Consider the following 15556-nt stretch of genomic DNA (forward strand, 5'->3'; position numbering starts at 1 on the left):
AACAATTTTTTTACTTAAATATATATATTTATGGTAACATGATTTTAAGGATGATTTCTCTAAAGTTTGATTAATTTGTTTAAAGATCTGAATTTAGCATAGGCATGATATCTTCACGTGGAAATTAGGCTAAAATGGACAATTGTTAAAGTCATGATGAGTTGAATCAGTGTTAATTAATGAGTACTTATCCAAATCGGTTTAGAAGGATTTTAAAAGCGGATATTTTAGTCTTAAAAAAATTAATATTTAAATTAATTTTTAAGGTTTTATTCTGGTAGATAAATCAGTTTTCAGTTTATTTTTCGACAGAATAATTACTCAGATCAATCTCCAAAAATTTTAAAAATAGACATTTTAATTTTTAAAAAAATTAATATACAGATCAATCTCCAATATTTATTCCATTAGACATAACAGTTTTTCGTCTTATTATTATTATTATTATTATTATTATTATTATTATTATTATTATTATTATTATTATTATTATTATTATTATTATTATTATTACAAATACATACATAAAAATCTAATAAATAAATTTATTATTATTTTTATCCAAAAATACAAAAGAACAAATATATGTAATTTGAATCAATACGATTCGAATTTGATTCCAACGTAGTTCGAATTGATTAAATTCGAATTACACCCAAGTAACGTGCTTGAGTAATTCGAATCAATATGCATCGATTTAATAAAGCATAGTTCGAATTGAGTCAATTCGAATTACTAGCATCAGCTGCATAAGTAGGGAGTTCGAATCTAATTGATTCGAATTACTATTGGTTGCTGACTAAAGCTAATTCGAATTGATATGATTCGAATTATATATATATGGTGCGAATGAAGTTGATTCGAATTACTATGAAGCAGAGTTCTATATATATGATGTGAACGTCAGTTGCTCTCAATAGAGGGATCAGATGGCTAGTGAGGATAATTTTTTAGTGTTGGTTCACCACAGAAGATCGATTAAGAGAAAAATTCGATCCGGTGTGAAGTTCACTGATAAGGATCCTCTCTGTATTATCGTGAGGCCTACCACGAGCTATGATGACCTTGTTAGCTCTGTACTGCTGAAGCTTGGTCTGGATGGTCTGAAAAGGGTAAAGAATTTTTTCTATCGCATTCCAACGACGGTGCTGCAGGATACCGTGAAGTATGACTGTTTCACGATCGGAAGTGATGAGGACTTGCAGGTCATGTATCATTGTCGCCGGCAGTTTCCCGAGGTGAGGACACCAGAGCTGTTGGCAAAGTTGGTTGATGTGGTATCCAACTCGGGTGGTTCGAACCGGAATACGCACACCTTAGCCACGGTGGCCGGTTCTAGTTCGAGACCTGCCGTTGCTTCTTCGTTTGTCCCTGCGTACGAGCTGCCGACCCAGCCTGTCGCCTCCCCTTCGTTCGCTGTTGACCTCAGGGGCAATGTTGGCGACGAGGTTGTTACAGGGGAACATCTTCCGAGCTCATTACATTGTGCTACACCAGCCGATGTTGGAGACGGATTGTTTGATGATCCAGATGACAATGATGTTGAGCCGGATCTGATTGCTGATGACAGTGGCGATGACCTCGGAGCGAGTGACCCGAGAGGGGCCGCAGGTGGATCTAGTTCTGGCACACAACAGTACCCACCCCATTTTTCGTCATTGGACCTGGATGCCATGAGGCAGGATGGGCTTCCAGGGCAAGCCGCTGAATTTGGCGCTAGAGATGCAGACGGGTCTGCTGGTTTGACAGAGTTCCAGGTTGGTCAGCAGTTCCAGGATAAAGATGAGGCCCTTTTGAGTGTGAAGACTTACAGCATCCGCCGAGGGGTACAGTACAAGGTAATTGAGTCTGACTATCGCCGATATGTGGGAAAGTGTTCTGAGTTTGGGAATGGGTGCACATGGTTGATTCGGTTGAGTCTCCGGTAGCGCAATGGCATCTGGGAAGTGAAACGGTACAACGGACCGCATACCTGTCTCGCCACCTCTATCTCCAGCGACCATAGGAGTTTGGATTATCATGTCATATCGACGTTCATTATGCCAATGGTGAGGGCTGATGCATCCGTCAACATCAAGGTGCTCCAAAATGCCACGGCCGCGCACTTTGGATTCAGGCCGACGTACAGGAGGGTCTGGATGGCGAAGCAGAAGGCTGCTGCCGTCATCTATGGTGACTGGGATGAGTCGTACAATGAGCTCCCTAGGTGGGTGTTAGGAGTCCAGTTGACCATGCCTGGTTCAGTAGCAGTCCTTCGGACATGCCCTGTTCGAGTTGGGGGACAGCTCGACGAGTCTCAAGCTTATTTTCACAGGCTGTTCTGGACGTTCCCACCTTGTATCGAGGCATTCTGTCATTGCAAGCCGTTGGTGAGTATTGACGGCACCCATCTATATGGCAAGTATGGGGGAACGTTGCTTGTCGCAATTGCACAGGACGGGAACTCCAACATACTGCCCGTGGCATTTGCACTTGTCGATGGTGAGAATGCTGAGTCTTGGTCCTTCTTTCTCTCCCACCTCCGTCAGCACGTGACACCGCAGCCAGGTCTGCTAGTTATTTCGGACAGGCATAACGGCATCAAGGCCGCCCTTGAGTCTCCTGATGGGGGATGGCTACCTCCGGCTGCATACCGTGCATTCTGCATTCGACACGTAGCAGCGAATTTTGCCCTCACCTTCAAGGGCAAAGATGCTCGTAGGCTTCTTGTGAACGCCGCATATGCCAAGACCGAAGTGGAGTTCGATTACTGGTTTGACATTCTGCGCTCTGAGAACCCGGCGATGTGTGACTGGGGGAACAGGATTGAGTATTCCTTGTGGACTCAGTATTGTGACGAGGGGCGCAGATTCGGGCACATGACGACCAATATCTCTGAGTGTGTGAATTCAATCCTGAAGGGTGTCAGGAACCTCCCTGTGTGCTCGCTGGTGAAAGCCACATACGGCAGGTTGGCTGAACTATTCGTCCGCAAGGGGAGGGAGGCACAGGCCCAGCTGGGTACCGGACAACAATTCAGTCAATACCTGGTAAAGTGTATCGAGGCAAATCTAAAAACTGCTAGGTGCTTCACGGTGACTGTATACGACAGAGATAACTCGGAGTACACCGTGGCAGAGACGACTCCGACTGGTTCGTTCTCACTGGAAAGCTACAGGGTCTCACTGGGTTCTCAGACATGTGATTGTGGATACTTCCAGACACTTCATTTCCCATGTACGCACGCCTTGACATGCTGTGCCTACTCACGTGTTACTTGGCAGCCATACGTCCACCCAGTGTATCGACTCAGTTCGGTTTTCAGTGTATATCAGATGGGATTCACTCCTCCCATTCCGGAGGGATTTTGGCCACCTTATGACGGGGCGACCATTATACCGGACCCGAGTATGAGGCGTGCGAGGGAGGGTCGTCCACGGTCCACTCGAATACGGACCAATATGAATGAGACAGATCCGAACCGGCCCAAGAGATGTAGCCTCTACAGGCAACCCGGACACACTCGTCGGAGTTGTCCACAGGCCGGAGGACCCAGCCATGCAGGGTGAAATAAATAGTAATGTGTGGTTTTATGTTCTGCTGCTGTATTAGTTTGGTCATCTGTACTTTTTTTTTTAGAAAACGATGTACTAAGTTTGCTAACTAGTCGGTTTTCAGTGCTGAAAAATCCGTCTCGTAGAAGATATGTATGTTAAATGTGTTACTAATAATGGAAATAAGTTACATAAGGAAAATACAGATTTTATCACCGTCACTGATACACAATAACGTAAAACCAAACTCACTGCTGCATGATCGGATGAAATAACGATATAAAATACAACACTGACAACAAAAGTATATAACATACAACAAAGATAACAAAATAAAATAGAACATTGAAAATTGAAACATATAACATACAACAAAGTTGACGATTTAACATATCACAAATCATCTAAATAGGTGCGACCCCGTGCCACAACGACGTGGGACCCGTGTCCTATGACCTCTCCGGATAAGGGGCTCCTCATCCTCGATCTCGTCCTCCTCGTCCTCCGGAGGTGGCTGTGCAGGCACCCTAGACTGGACATGTAGGGGTCTGGAGGAGGATGGTCCGGCGACTGAATGTGATGGAGCAATACGTGCTGATGCTGGGGTCCCACCCAAGGCGAAAGGCTGAGCAGGGCCCACCGAGGGAGGCTCATTCAGATCTACATCTAGCGCTGCCTGTGTCCCCGTCGTCTGTCCCCGTCGACGGGCTGCCTCATCCTCCTGCATGATGGTGGTGATCTCATCTAGGAAATGTGATCCTCCAAAATCCGCGTCAATCCCATCACCGGCAGGAAACTCGGAAAACATGGATCCCGGAATCACCCATGGCGTATTCTCCTGAGGTGTCTGGTTGTCAGCGGGAACACCGACGAAGTAATCTCCGAGCGACCCCACTCCAAGCCCAGTGTTACGATGGCTCGATGGATCTCCCATATCGGATCCATACCACTCTCCACCATGTCCACCATGACCGGGCCTAACATCCCCCACTGGAGCTCCTCCTCCAGCGGCATGATCACCACAATCAGGGCTATCCTGCCTAGGAGCAACCCCCCTCCTCCTGCCTCCACGCCCTCGTCGTCGACCACCACCCCTACCGGCCTCATCACCCTCCTCCATAGCCTGGTCCAGCCATCTCCAGTCACGCTGGCTACGACGTGTCCCGACTCGAGCTCTCCTCTCAACCCGACGCCTGTCAGGAACGTCGTCAACTCGGTCCATATCTGGAACTCGGCGGCACCCCTCTGCGTCGCCTCAACCGGAATAGGAATACTTCTGGGATCCCCCAAGTACATCTCAGGTGACAAGAACCTCTTTCCATGCTGATGCCACCAGGCCAAGAACTCATGTGAGGGTCCCGGGTCAGCAACAACATCGAACCGTAACATATGATCTGCACGTGTCTCCCAGTGAAGATGCCAATGCTGTAAATGGGACGGGAACCAACGGTCACCACCTCTCCCGTCCTTCGACATCAAGAAGTCGATGTTCAGGGCGGGATGTGGGGGAGGCTGTAAGCCGCCGAACTGCGGTAACACTCTATCAACCTGATGCCACTCGACAACCGCAAAATATATCAAGGACGTCACACACCGCCATAACATCGTATGCCGAGGCTCCAAGACCTCCGGATGGACAACCTGGAGGACGTCGGGTGTGCTGTAGGGCATCCATATGAACTGAAAAAAGCAAATCAAATCCATTTGACGAATTCGTTAAACCATATAAACTGAAAGAATCAATAACTACAAATATGGGCTGAGCGTACTTACATCCCGAGCCTGTAACAAGTCTATCCTCAGTCGAGCCATCTGCACCCGAGGTCCCTTCTCGCTAATCTCAGGATTGTAACTTGACCACCTACATAGGAAATTAAACATGGTACTGCATTCATGAATGATTCTAAAAGGCATAAAATTGCATGCGAAATTGAAAATACATAAAATAACGATAAATGGTACAATAAGATAGTGGTACCTCGAGGCAAGGGGCCAGCTAAACGCATCATACCCAGCAGGCCTAAAACCAGGAAACTGCCAAAAGATCCAAGACTGAAGTAACTGTAACGGCCCAGCTAACTTCACGACATATCTGTTGGCCACTCGGCACATGCACCGATACAACCATGCTAGTGCTGCCGACCCCCAGCTATAGCCACCCATCTCCTCAAGCCGAGCCACAAACGGTAACCATCTGATGTGAATATGATTGCCGGACTTGTCGACAAACAGTTGGGTGCCCAACAACATCATGATATAGGCACGGGCAAAGCGCCTGACCGTCTCCTCATCTGCCCCCTCGGGGCACTCTCCAAAGGTCTCCTGGAACCAGGTACAGTTCACTGCGAACTTCTGTATCTGGTTCGCGGGAGGTACTACACCCAGCAACTCATGGAACCACTGCCAAGCTGGCCTGCCACCCTCTATGTATACGTGAAAGTCTGTCAGGCAACCACTGACGTAACGTCCATCTACTGGCAACCCCAACTGATACGCGATATCCTGAAGTGTGATGGTGCACTCTCCGAACAGCATGTGGAACGTGTGCGTCTCCGGACGCCACCGCTCCACGAAGGAACTCACAAGGGGCTCGTCCAATCTGAACCATCTGTCGTTCAGTCTCGCAAGATGGTACAATCCGGCCATCTGCAAGTATGGAACGTACCTCTCATTTAGTCGCATCCCCTGCTGCCGCCGCATGCTCGAAATGCAACGCCGGGGCTGGGCATTACATTGACCACATATTTATTTCGAGTTAGAATACCACTAACAAATAAAATTCACGACGTAAACAATTAAAATATACCACTGGCAATAACAAATATAGTGAACCAGTAACAGTATTTCTTACGAAAACCACAAACATAGACCTTTTCTGGAAAACACATACACAAAATAATGGTGGTAAACCACTAGCAAAACCACATACTAAAATCGCATACAGAAAATCAATAACATAACCCACATGCAAATCCACTAAAGAAAACCACATGCAAAACCACTCAATTAACCACCTCCAATACCACCACCCTAAACCGCTAAGATAAACCACCCTAAACCGCTAACATAAATCGCTTAGATAAACCACCAATAAAATTGGAAACAAAACCACTAGAAGAAACCGCATGCAATACCGCTAGCCCAACCCACTAACATAAACAGCCAGTAAAACCGCATGTAAATCAGCTAACATAAACCACTATCAATACCGCTATCAAAAACCACTGACATAAACCAATGTCATAAACCGCTATCAAAAATCACTAACCTCGTCGTTGATCACCCCGGCGATATGAGCAACTCCATCCAGTCGATACAGCCTTCCAGGATTGTCCCCCATCGCCTGACTTTGTCGCTCCACTCTTTCTCGGACCGATTCTGGGTCGTTTTCTCTGGGATTTGGTGGGGTTTGAGAATGGAAAAGTGATTCGAATGACCTTGATTCGAACTCCTTATATAGGCTACTCCCTTGTAATTCGAATTATATCGTTTCGAATTACTACTAGTGTGGAAAAATGAGTAATTCGAATCAACTTGATTCGAACTAGCTTAAATCCTCCATTCCCTACTAATTCAAATTGAATCAATTCGAATTACATGTTTTTAATTCGTTTCATGTTGATTCGAATTACGTGTTGCGAATTGCTTCCCCTAATTCGAATTATATCAATTCGAACTACGTTCATATCAAATTCGAATCTTATTGATTCGAATTACATATATTTGTCCTTTGGCGGATTGATGTATCAGAAATTCATTTGGCTGATTTAGGTAATTTCCTTTTTTGGAGCAGGACTGTTATATCTAATGGAATAAATATTGGGGATTGATCTGTATATTAATTTTTTTGGACTAAAATGTCTATTTTTAAAATTCTTGGAAACTAATATGGGTAATTACTGTGCCAGAAAATAAACTGGGACTGATTCTGCAAGAGTAAAACTTTAGGGATTAATTTGGGTATTAATTTTTTTTGAAGATTAAAATGTCCGCTTTTAAGATCCTTGGAACTTAATTAGTAAAAAAAAAAAGTAAATAATTTTACATTATTAAATAAAATCTTACATTATTAAAAATATTAATAATAATTAATTAATGATTACAAATTATAAAATTTATTGATCTCTAACACTTCTCTAAATTGAGTATTGAAAATAGAAGGACAATAAAAAAAATGATAGACTATTGAAATCCTGAAATAGCTCACATTTAATATTGGTTACCATTCCAAGTTTTCAACACATAAACGGACAGGCTAGCACGTAGCTGGTCATAACAATAAAATCATCTCTAATGTTTATGTTTATGTTTATTTTTATTTTATTTTAAATCTTATAAAAATATTACATTTATATCTTTGTAGTGTCTAAAAAATTAATCATTAGGCATCCGATCTTATGGTTACATGATACAAATAAAAAATATAAAATATAAATTAATTTAAAATTTAATATAAAATTTATTATTTTAATACTTAATTTATTTTAATTTAAATTTATTCATATTCTGACTTAAAATTGAGTCAGGTCTATAATAAATAAAGATTCATTAAAAAAATTTGACCTCATCTACATTTACTCAATTTTATAGGGATTGGATACGATGCTAATAGATCAGTTCTATTTATCTAAATGAATAACTAACCCTCAAAGATATCTCTCATTCATTCAAAAGAGATATCTCAGCCACTTCCCTAATAAAGCGAAACGGTTATTCATCACTAAAAGTGGAATTACCGAATTATTCTAAAAGTGGTTATCTTTTCTGTTTTAAACCTTAAACCCAATCTATACAAACTCTGCTTTAAATTCTTACTAACTTAAACATCGGAATTCCTTACAGGTACTATTTCTATTTTCTCACGAGGAACTCGAACGGTAACACCTCAAAAACAAGGAGGTCCCTTAAAGGAGTTTGGACCTCATATTCAGGCCCAACAACAACCCAATTTCAGCTAACCCTCGGAATATTAGTTCTGTTGCCGGGAACCTGAAAGTCTACACTTTACTATAGCGAACGAGCAATTTAAAGACAAACACACTGTATCTGAGTCTGAACTAGAACCTCACAATGATGACCGAGCTCTAATGATATCTTCACGGCCTGAAGGAACATGTGAGCCACACGGAGAAGGAACATCTAAAAACTCAGCGAATTCATTCAAAGGTACATCCCCCTGAAAACAAAAAACCTCCACACCTAACTGAGATCATGGGACTCATTTATGGTCATTATGGCCAGTTGGAACAACTCAAATAGGAGAGCGAGCGACAACAAGAGACTGAAAGAGACTTGCGCAAGAAAGTACGATATAAAAGAAAACTTGAGGAAAAACTTTTGAAGTTGGAGGCTGACTTGCAAAATCGAACCAAAAACACAGAACGAGAAGACAAATCTGAACCCTTCATTTTGTTAAAAAATTCTATACTCAAAATCCGGTAGTACAAACCGTGTAGATCTAATTACCCTAACAAATTATATAATTGGTGTTGTTCGTTCCAACATTAAAAACATAGTTAGTCTCATTAAGTCTTAACATTATAAATTTGAGTTGGTTCGATATCTAATAACTAATAATCTAGAAGTGAAATATATTTTTCTTTATGAGTAACAATTTCAAATTATGCACCAAAAACTCTTTTTTGAACTGATAAAGGAAATAAAATTTTGAAATGAAAAGGAAAGAATTTAAAAGACTAGAAAAGAGTAAGAACTAAACTAGACCAAATATAACAAAACAAATTGCAAATTAATAAAATGTCTTTGACATGAACACATTACTTTAAATTTAAATACAGTGTTTAAATGTAAAAGAAACATAAAGAAAAGGAAAGACTTTGCAGAAAAAGTAAATTTGCAAAGAAGATTAAAGGAAAATGTAAAGACAGTAGAAGGAGTTCTACAGATAAAAAAAATTGAGAAATGCTATTTGTACACTAAAATCAGTCATCAATGTATTTATATATAAATACATATATGGTTTAATTTATTTTTATAATGTATTTGTATTCTAAAATGTATTTTATACTAGTGACTGACTTTAGTGGCTGATTTTAATATACACGTAACATAACCCAAAAAAATTTCGAAGAAGATCGATAAAAAAATCTCTGGGAATATGAAGTTAGAAGAGTATTTTTTTTAAAAACGAATTTCAATCTCTATTCTTTCCAAACTTTATTTATTTACAAGCTTTTTTCAACTAATCCAATTCCATCAAGTGCTTCCTATACAAGAAAAAATAACCGTAACTATTTTTGCCACATTAATGATTGAATAACTGTCTTCAACTGTCTTAAATATTGGTCTCTTTACTGCTTCGATCATGAAACCTTGTATTCAACATGCACCTTCGATCAATCTACCTTGTTCATCGATAATCTTCTCTCAATGAACTCGAGAATATTTTCGATTGAAACCAAACAAGAACATTTTCAATATGCTGACTATCAACTTGGATTATTTTAGACCAACACCAGCACAAGAACAGAAAGCAATGTTGGACCTTCCAATATCAAGTTGCACATTATAATCAACGCCATTTGTAGTTTCTACAAGAAGACTACAATTTCAATTTCCCAGCATATGGACCGTACGGCACAACGGATTACATAAGTGCATCGCCAAATTTCAATTTCTTCGTTTACCATCATTCACATATACCACTCGTCTCCATTCTATCTTAAATACATGTCCATTAATAAATCCGCACAAACTTTTTTTTATTTATATTTTAATATATTAAGTACATAAAAAATTCAAAAAAAAAATTAAAAATGATAATATTACTCTTATTTTTAATAATGTCATTTTTTATATATTTTTTTTGCTAATCATATTACGAGTTCACAAAAAATATAATTTTAGGACATAAAATAAATAAATCCTTACTTATAGTACTTAATTTTTCTATGCAAACACTTATTTAATAATTTATCAAATATTAAAAGTGGACATTATTTGGGAGTCATATTATCTTCAATTTTAATAAGTGTTTACTTTTCAAATATAATTTGATTTTAAATAATTTTTGCAATTGGAAAAGCTAAGCATCATTGATTGACTTTTTTTCCAACCCTATTAAATAAAATAAGAGATAGAAAACATTATAAGAAAGTACTAAAACAAGGAATTAAGAATAAATTTAGAGTGAAGACCTAAATTAGTCTCTGATAAAATATTTTGATCATAACAAATTTTAATTATTTTGGAAGTCCTAAAAAATTAGTTTCGTCAGACATTATTTTCTGATCCGAAGAGAAAATAAATAAGATGCGGACAGCATGGATTGAAATTTTTGGTATGCCAATTCATGCATGGAATGAAGAAAATTATCACAAAGTGGCTGAAGTTTGAGAAACAATGATAAAAGTGGACGACAATCTCATAGATGGAAGGAACTTTAGCTTTGCCAAGGTGATGATTGACACTTCATGGATGTTAATAATCTAAAGTAGGGTAGTGTTGGATTTAGACACAGCAAAATTTAAAATTTTTGTCAACGGAGCAAACAAAACCTTTGATGATGATGTGAAAGAGGATAATTTTATGGGGAGTGAAAAGCCAAAGATCCGAAAAAAAATTGACAAAGAAGTGGACGAGTATGATGATGAAGACAGTTTGATTCGTCTCTTCTGTAACTATTGTGTGTTATCCGTCTCTTCCCCATGAGAAGCGACCCCAGTAAATTTTGTGATTTGTAGTCATTAATTAGTTATCATTGATATTTGAAATGGTGTGAGATTTTATCTATTAGTGTGGGATTACTCATTTTTTTTGCTGGTTAAGTGCTAGCTAAATTTTAATAAAAATGCTAGCCCACCTAAATTTTCTCCAAAATTTATTATTTAAAATACTCAAAAAGAAATTGTTATTCAGATTTTCATTTTTTTGCAAAAATAAAAATGAAAGAAAAAGATAATGTCCATGATAGAAATACATTTTTCCTATCTTAATATATTCTCTGGTTACAGTTTAAATTGAAAGAAAAAAATAATGTTGATTAGAACTTTTAAGACTGTTTCAATTTTAGCTTGAATTGGTCTATGTTGTAGTTGATTCATTAAATTTTTTCTTTTAATTAGGTAGCAAAAGTGATTTAGACTTTATAGTTCTTTAAGATTTTTTTTTTATTTTAATAAACAATTCACTTGTTATTAAGTTTTGTTTAGAATTTGTTTTAATTGAATACATTTTCTTTTGTTCTTCTTTGAATTTTTATAGTTTTACTTAGTGAGATTATCAGATGTTCTTGGTACCCAAGACACAACTTCATATCTTAGTTTGTTTATTTTTCAGCACTTACGAAAATGAATAATAAAAAAGGTACAAATTTTCAGTTTTTACTTTTTAAAATTTGAAAGAATCCATTGCAGTTTTAAATTTAAATTTAATGAAGGAATAAATTTAAGTAATTTTCTCACAACAACCATATCATTTTAGAATTTTTAGTTATTTAAGATTTTGTTTCTATTTGAATAAACAATTCAGTTGTTATTAAGTTTTGTTTAAATTTTTTAGGTCAAAGATAAATGTTATTTTATTAATATAAAATAAAGGTGTTTCATAAGGAAATACAAAAGAATTGGGTAATCTCATTTATTACGAGACTAATTTCAAATTAAGTACAAAAATAGTTTTTGAAATTGACCATTTGCATAAAAAAAGTTTCCAAGATACCGGTTATATCATAAACATCGTCGAATTGAAAAAATTGTATCAAATTACCTCAAGCCATGAGTAACTTAGCACATTTTATTTTCTATTGAACTAGACAATATGAGGTGACTTTGTTTTTGATATTAAATACTTGATGAAATGACATCCTTTAGTCATAATAGTCGTATATTTTTTTAAGGGAAATAAGCTATTTTGTAGTTCATTAAGGTTAATGACCATGTTTGGCATAGAGACAAGTTTGGTGACATGAATAATAAAATCATGAAATTCGAGGAAGAGATTAAGAAGATAGATGATATGGTAGGAGATGGGGAGTATGATGGAACGGTGGAAGCAAGAAGGCGTGCACTAGTGGCATGTTGTGAGAAATGGTATGTGAGGAAAGAACTACATTGGAAGCAAATGTCGAGGTCTAGGCATGCGAGGGATATGGATAAGAACACGAGATACTTCCACAACCTAGCTTCTGCAAGAAGGAGGAATAATAGGATTGATGCTTTGGTTATTAACGGAAGATTGATAAGGAATCAAGCTCGAATTAAGATTGCCATCAGGGGATTTTACAAGGAGTTGTATCATCAAGAAAAGTCTCCTAAGGTGGGATTCAGAGATGGACTGGTAAATATGATCAGTGAGGAGGATGCATTGGCTTTAGAGAGGGTTCCGACAACCGACGAGGTTAGGGAGGCAGTTTGGGATTGTGAATCGTCCAAGGCGCCAGGTAGTGATGGCTACAATATGAACTTTATTAAAAAATGTTGGGATGAAATTGGTGCTGATTTTACTGCAGCGGTTATGGATTTTTTCCAATCCTCCAGGTTACCGGCTGATGCTAATGTCACTTGGGTGGCGTTGGCCCCCAAGTTTACTGGTGCTAAGGAAATCAAAGACTTGCGGCCGATTAGCATGGTGAGGTGTGTGTACAAGGTAATTTCGAAGATGCTGGTAAGGAGAATGTGAGCAGTCATGCCAGGATTGGTAGGGGAGACCCAGAGTGCCTTTGTCAAGGGTCGGAAGATACATGACGGAGCCCTTATTGCGTGTGAAACGGTCCAGTGGATAAAACTGAAGAAGAAGCAAGCAGCATTAATAAAGTTAGATTTCCAGAAAGCTTATGATAGGGTCAAGTGGAGTTTTGTTGACATTGTCCTGCAAAAAATGGGGTTTGGTCAAAGATGGAGGGGTTGGGTCGTGGAATGCATCAGTACATGCTCTATGTCAGTTTTGATAAATGGCTCGCCTTCTAAGCCGTTCAAAATGGAAAGGGGCTTGCGACAAGGTGATCCCCTGTCTCCATTCTTATTTGTTCTCGTGGTGGATGTTCTGCATAGGATGATTGGAGAGGCTGTTAGAAATGGGCGCATATCTCCACTGTTGGTTGGACGAGATCACATTGAGTTGTCTCATCTTCAGTTTGCAGACGATACTATACTCTTTTGCCCACCTGACGATGAGACTATCATGAATTACAGGAGGCTACTTCGCTGCTTTGAGCTAATGTCAGGTTTAAGCATCAACTTCGACAAGTCCAGCTTGATTTCTATTAACTGTGAGGAGCAGTGGGTACAAAGAATGTGTAGTGTACTGGGTTGTAAGGCAGCTTCTCTTCCAGTCAAGTATCTGGGTATCCCACTAGGAGCTAACCCGAGGCTGGTAAAGACGTGGAAGCCAATAATTGACAAAGTGGAGGAAAAACTCAGTCTCTGGAAAGCCAAGGTCCTCAATAAAGCCGGTAAGTTGGTCCTCATCAAGTCTGTATTGAATAGCCTTCCGGTTTACTACCTGAGTTTGTATAAGATGCCTAAAGGTGTTGCAGAGAAACTGATCTCTTTGCAGAGAAGATTTCTATGGAGTAAGGAGGATGGGAGGCACGGTATGGCTATGGTCAAGTGGGATGTAGTGCAGGCTCCTAAAAAATTAGGCGGTCTCGGGGTTGGGGATGCTATGATACGCAATACAGCACTTCTCTTTAAGTGGTGGTGGCGTTTTTCAAAGGAGGAATGTCCATTGTGGAAAAAGGTGGTATGCTCATGTAACAACCTGAATCCAAATGAGCTTTTGTCCTCCCAAACACTACCGGTGAAAGGGGGTCCGTGGAAGGATATCTGTCAATTACAGGGCATGAATCAACAAGTTAGACAGAAGTTGATCACAGGTTTGTCTATGGAGGTTGGCGATGGGAGATGCACGAGGTTCTGGGAGGATGTCTGGCTTATGGGAGGCTCTTTAAAAGATCGGTTTCCAAGACTATTCTCGATTTCAAACCAAAAGGGATCAGTGATAGGGAATTGTGGGTTTTGGGATGGGTTTGAGTGGAATTGGAACTTTCTATGGAGGCGAGATTTATTCCAATGGGAGTTGGATATGCTGAACCAGTTACATGATACGTTAAGACTGGTTAAACTTGCATATAATAGAGAGGATAGAGTGGTGTGGAAATATGATAATCAAGGTGTTTTTTCAACTAACTCTTTTGTGCAGGTGCTGCAAGCGGAATTGACTCCGGAGGAAGTTACAAGCTATAGCTACACCAAGTCTATTTGGAAAGGTCTAGTGCCTCCAAGAGTGGAGTTGTTTGTCTGGTTTGTTTTGTCTGGCAGAATCAATACTAAAGATAGACTGGGACGACTTGGAATCATCAACCAACAAGATAGGTCATGTGCTTTGTGTAATGAAGGTGTTGAAAATGGGCACCACTTGTTTCTTGCTTGTAGTTTTTCTTGGCAGGTGTGGTGTGCTTGGATGTCATATGTTGGTAGAAAATGGTCTTATCCGGGTACGTTGAAGGAGCATTTCTTAAGCTGGATTGAGTTATCTACCAGGAAGGAAGAGTGTAAGAGGTGGATGGTGTGCTTTTGTGCTATAATTTGGAACATATGGTTGGAACGGAACAGAAGAATTTTTCAGAATAAAGGTAGAAGGGTGGAGGAGATAATCAACATGTGCTTTATGAATTTTAGGGAGTGGCTTGGTGCAGACCCCTTTTGTTGTTGATGGCTATGCCGGAGATGACAATGGGGCATCCTTTTTTCTTAGCTAGGCTGTTTTCTTTTGTTCGTTTGTTTTGTTGTTCCTGTTCAGACGTCTTTACGCTCCACTTACAGTGTTGAGCTTTTCGTTCAAAAAAAAAAACATGTTCTATCTAGTCTCGTGTAAAAAGGTATGTATAAAATCACTCATGACGTGATAAGTAACTCGATGAAAAGTGGGTAAGAACTAATATGGTGCAATTTTTTTAATTTTAATGACCTTTGTGGTGTAATTGAAATATTATAAATTTTTTAGTGTAACAGAATTTCTTCAATTCTCAACCCAAGATTCAAAACGAAATTGAAAACTAAGAG

General features: G+C 39.2%; 1 protein-coding gene across 1 annotated transcript; it reads left to right on the forward strand.

Moving 5' to 3' along the window:
* On the forward strand, nucleotides 1168-3548 carry LOC107647682. The gene is made up of 4 exons (XM_016351739.1): nucleotides 1168-1205; nucleotides 1430-1757; nucleotides 1929-2369; nucleotides 2436-3548. Exons 1-4 carry the CDS (start codon nucleotides 1168-1170, stop codon nucleotides 3546-3548), a joined length of 1920 nt encoding a protein of 639 aa, XP_016207225.1.

The sequence above is a fragment of the Arachis ipaensis genome, chromosome B06, assembly GCF_000816755.2.
Source record: "Arachis ipaensis cultivar K30076 chromosome B06, Araip1.1, whole genome shotgun sequence".
Lineage (NCBI taxonomy): Eukaryota > Viridiplantae > Streptophyta > Magnoliopsida > Fabales > Fabaceae > Arachis > Arachis ipaensis.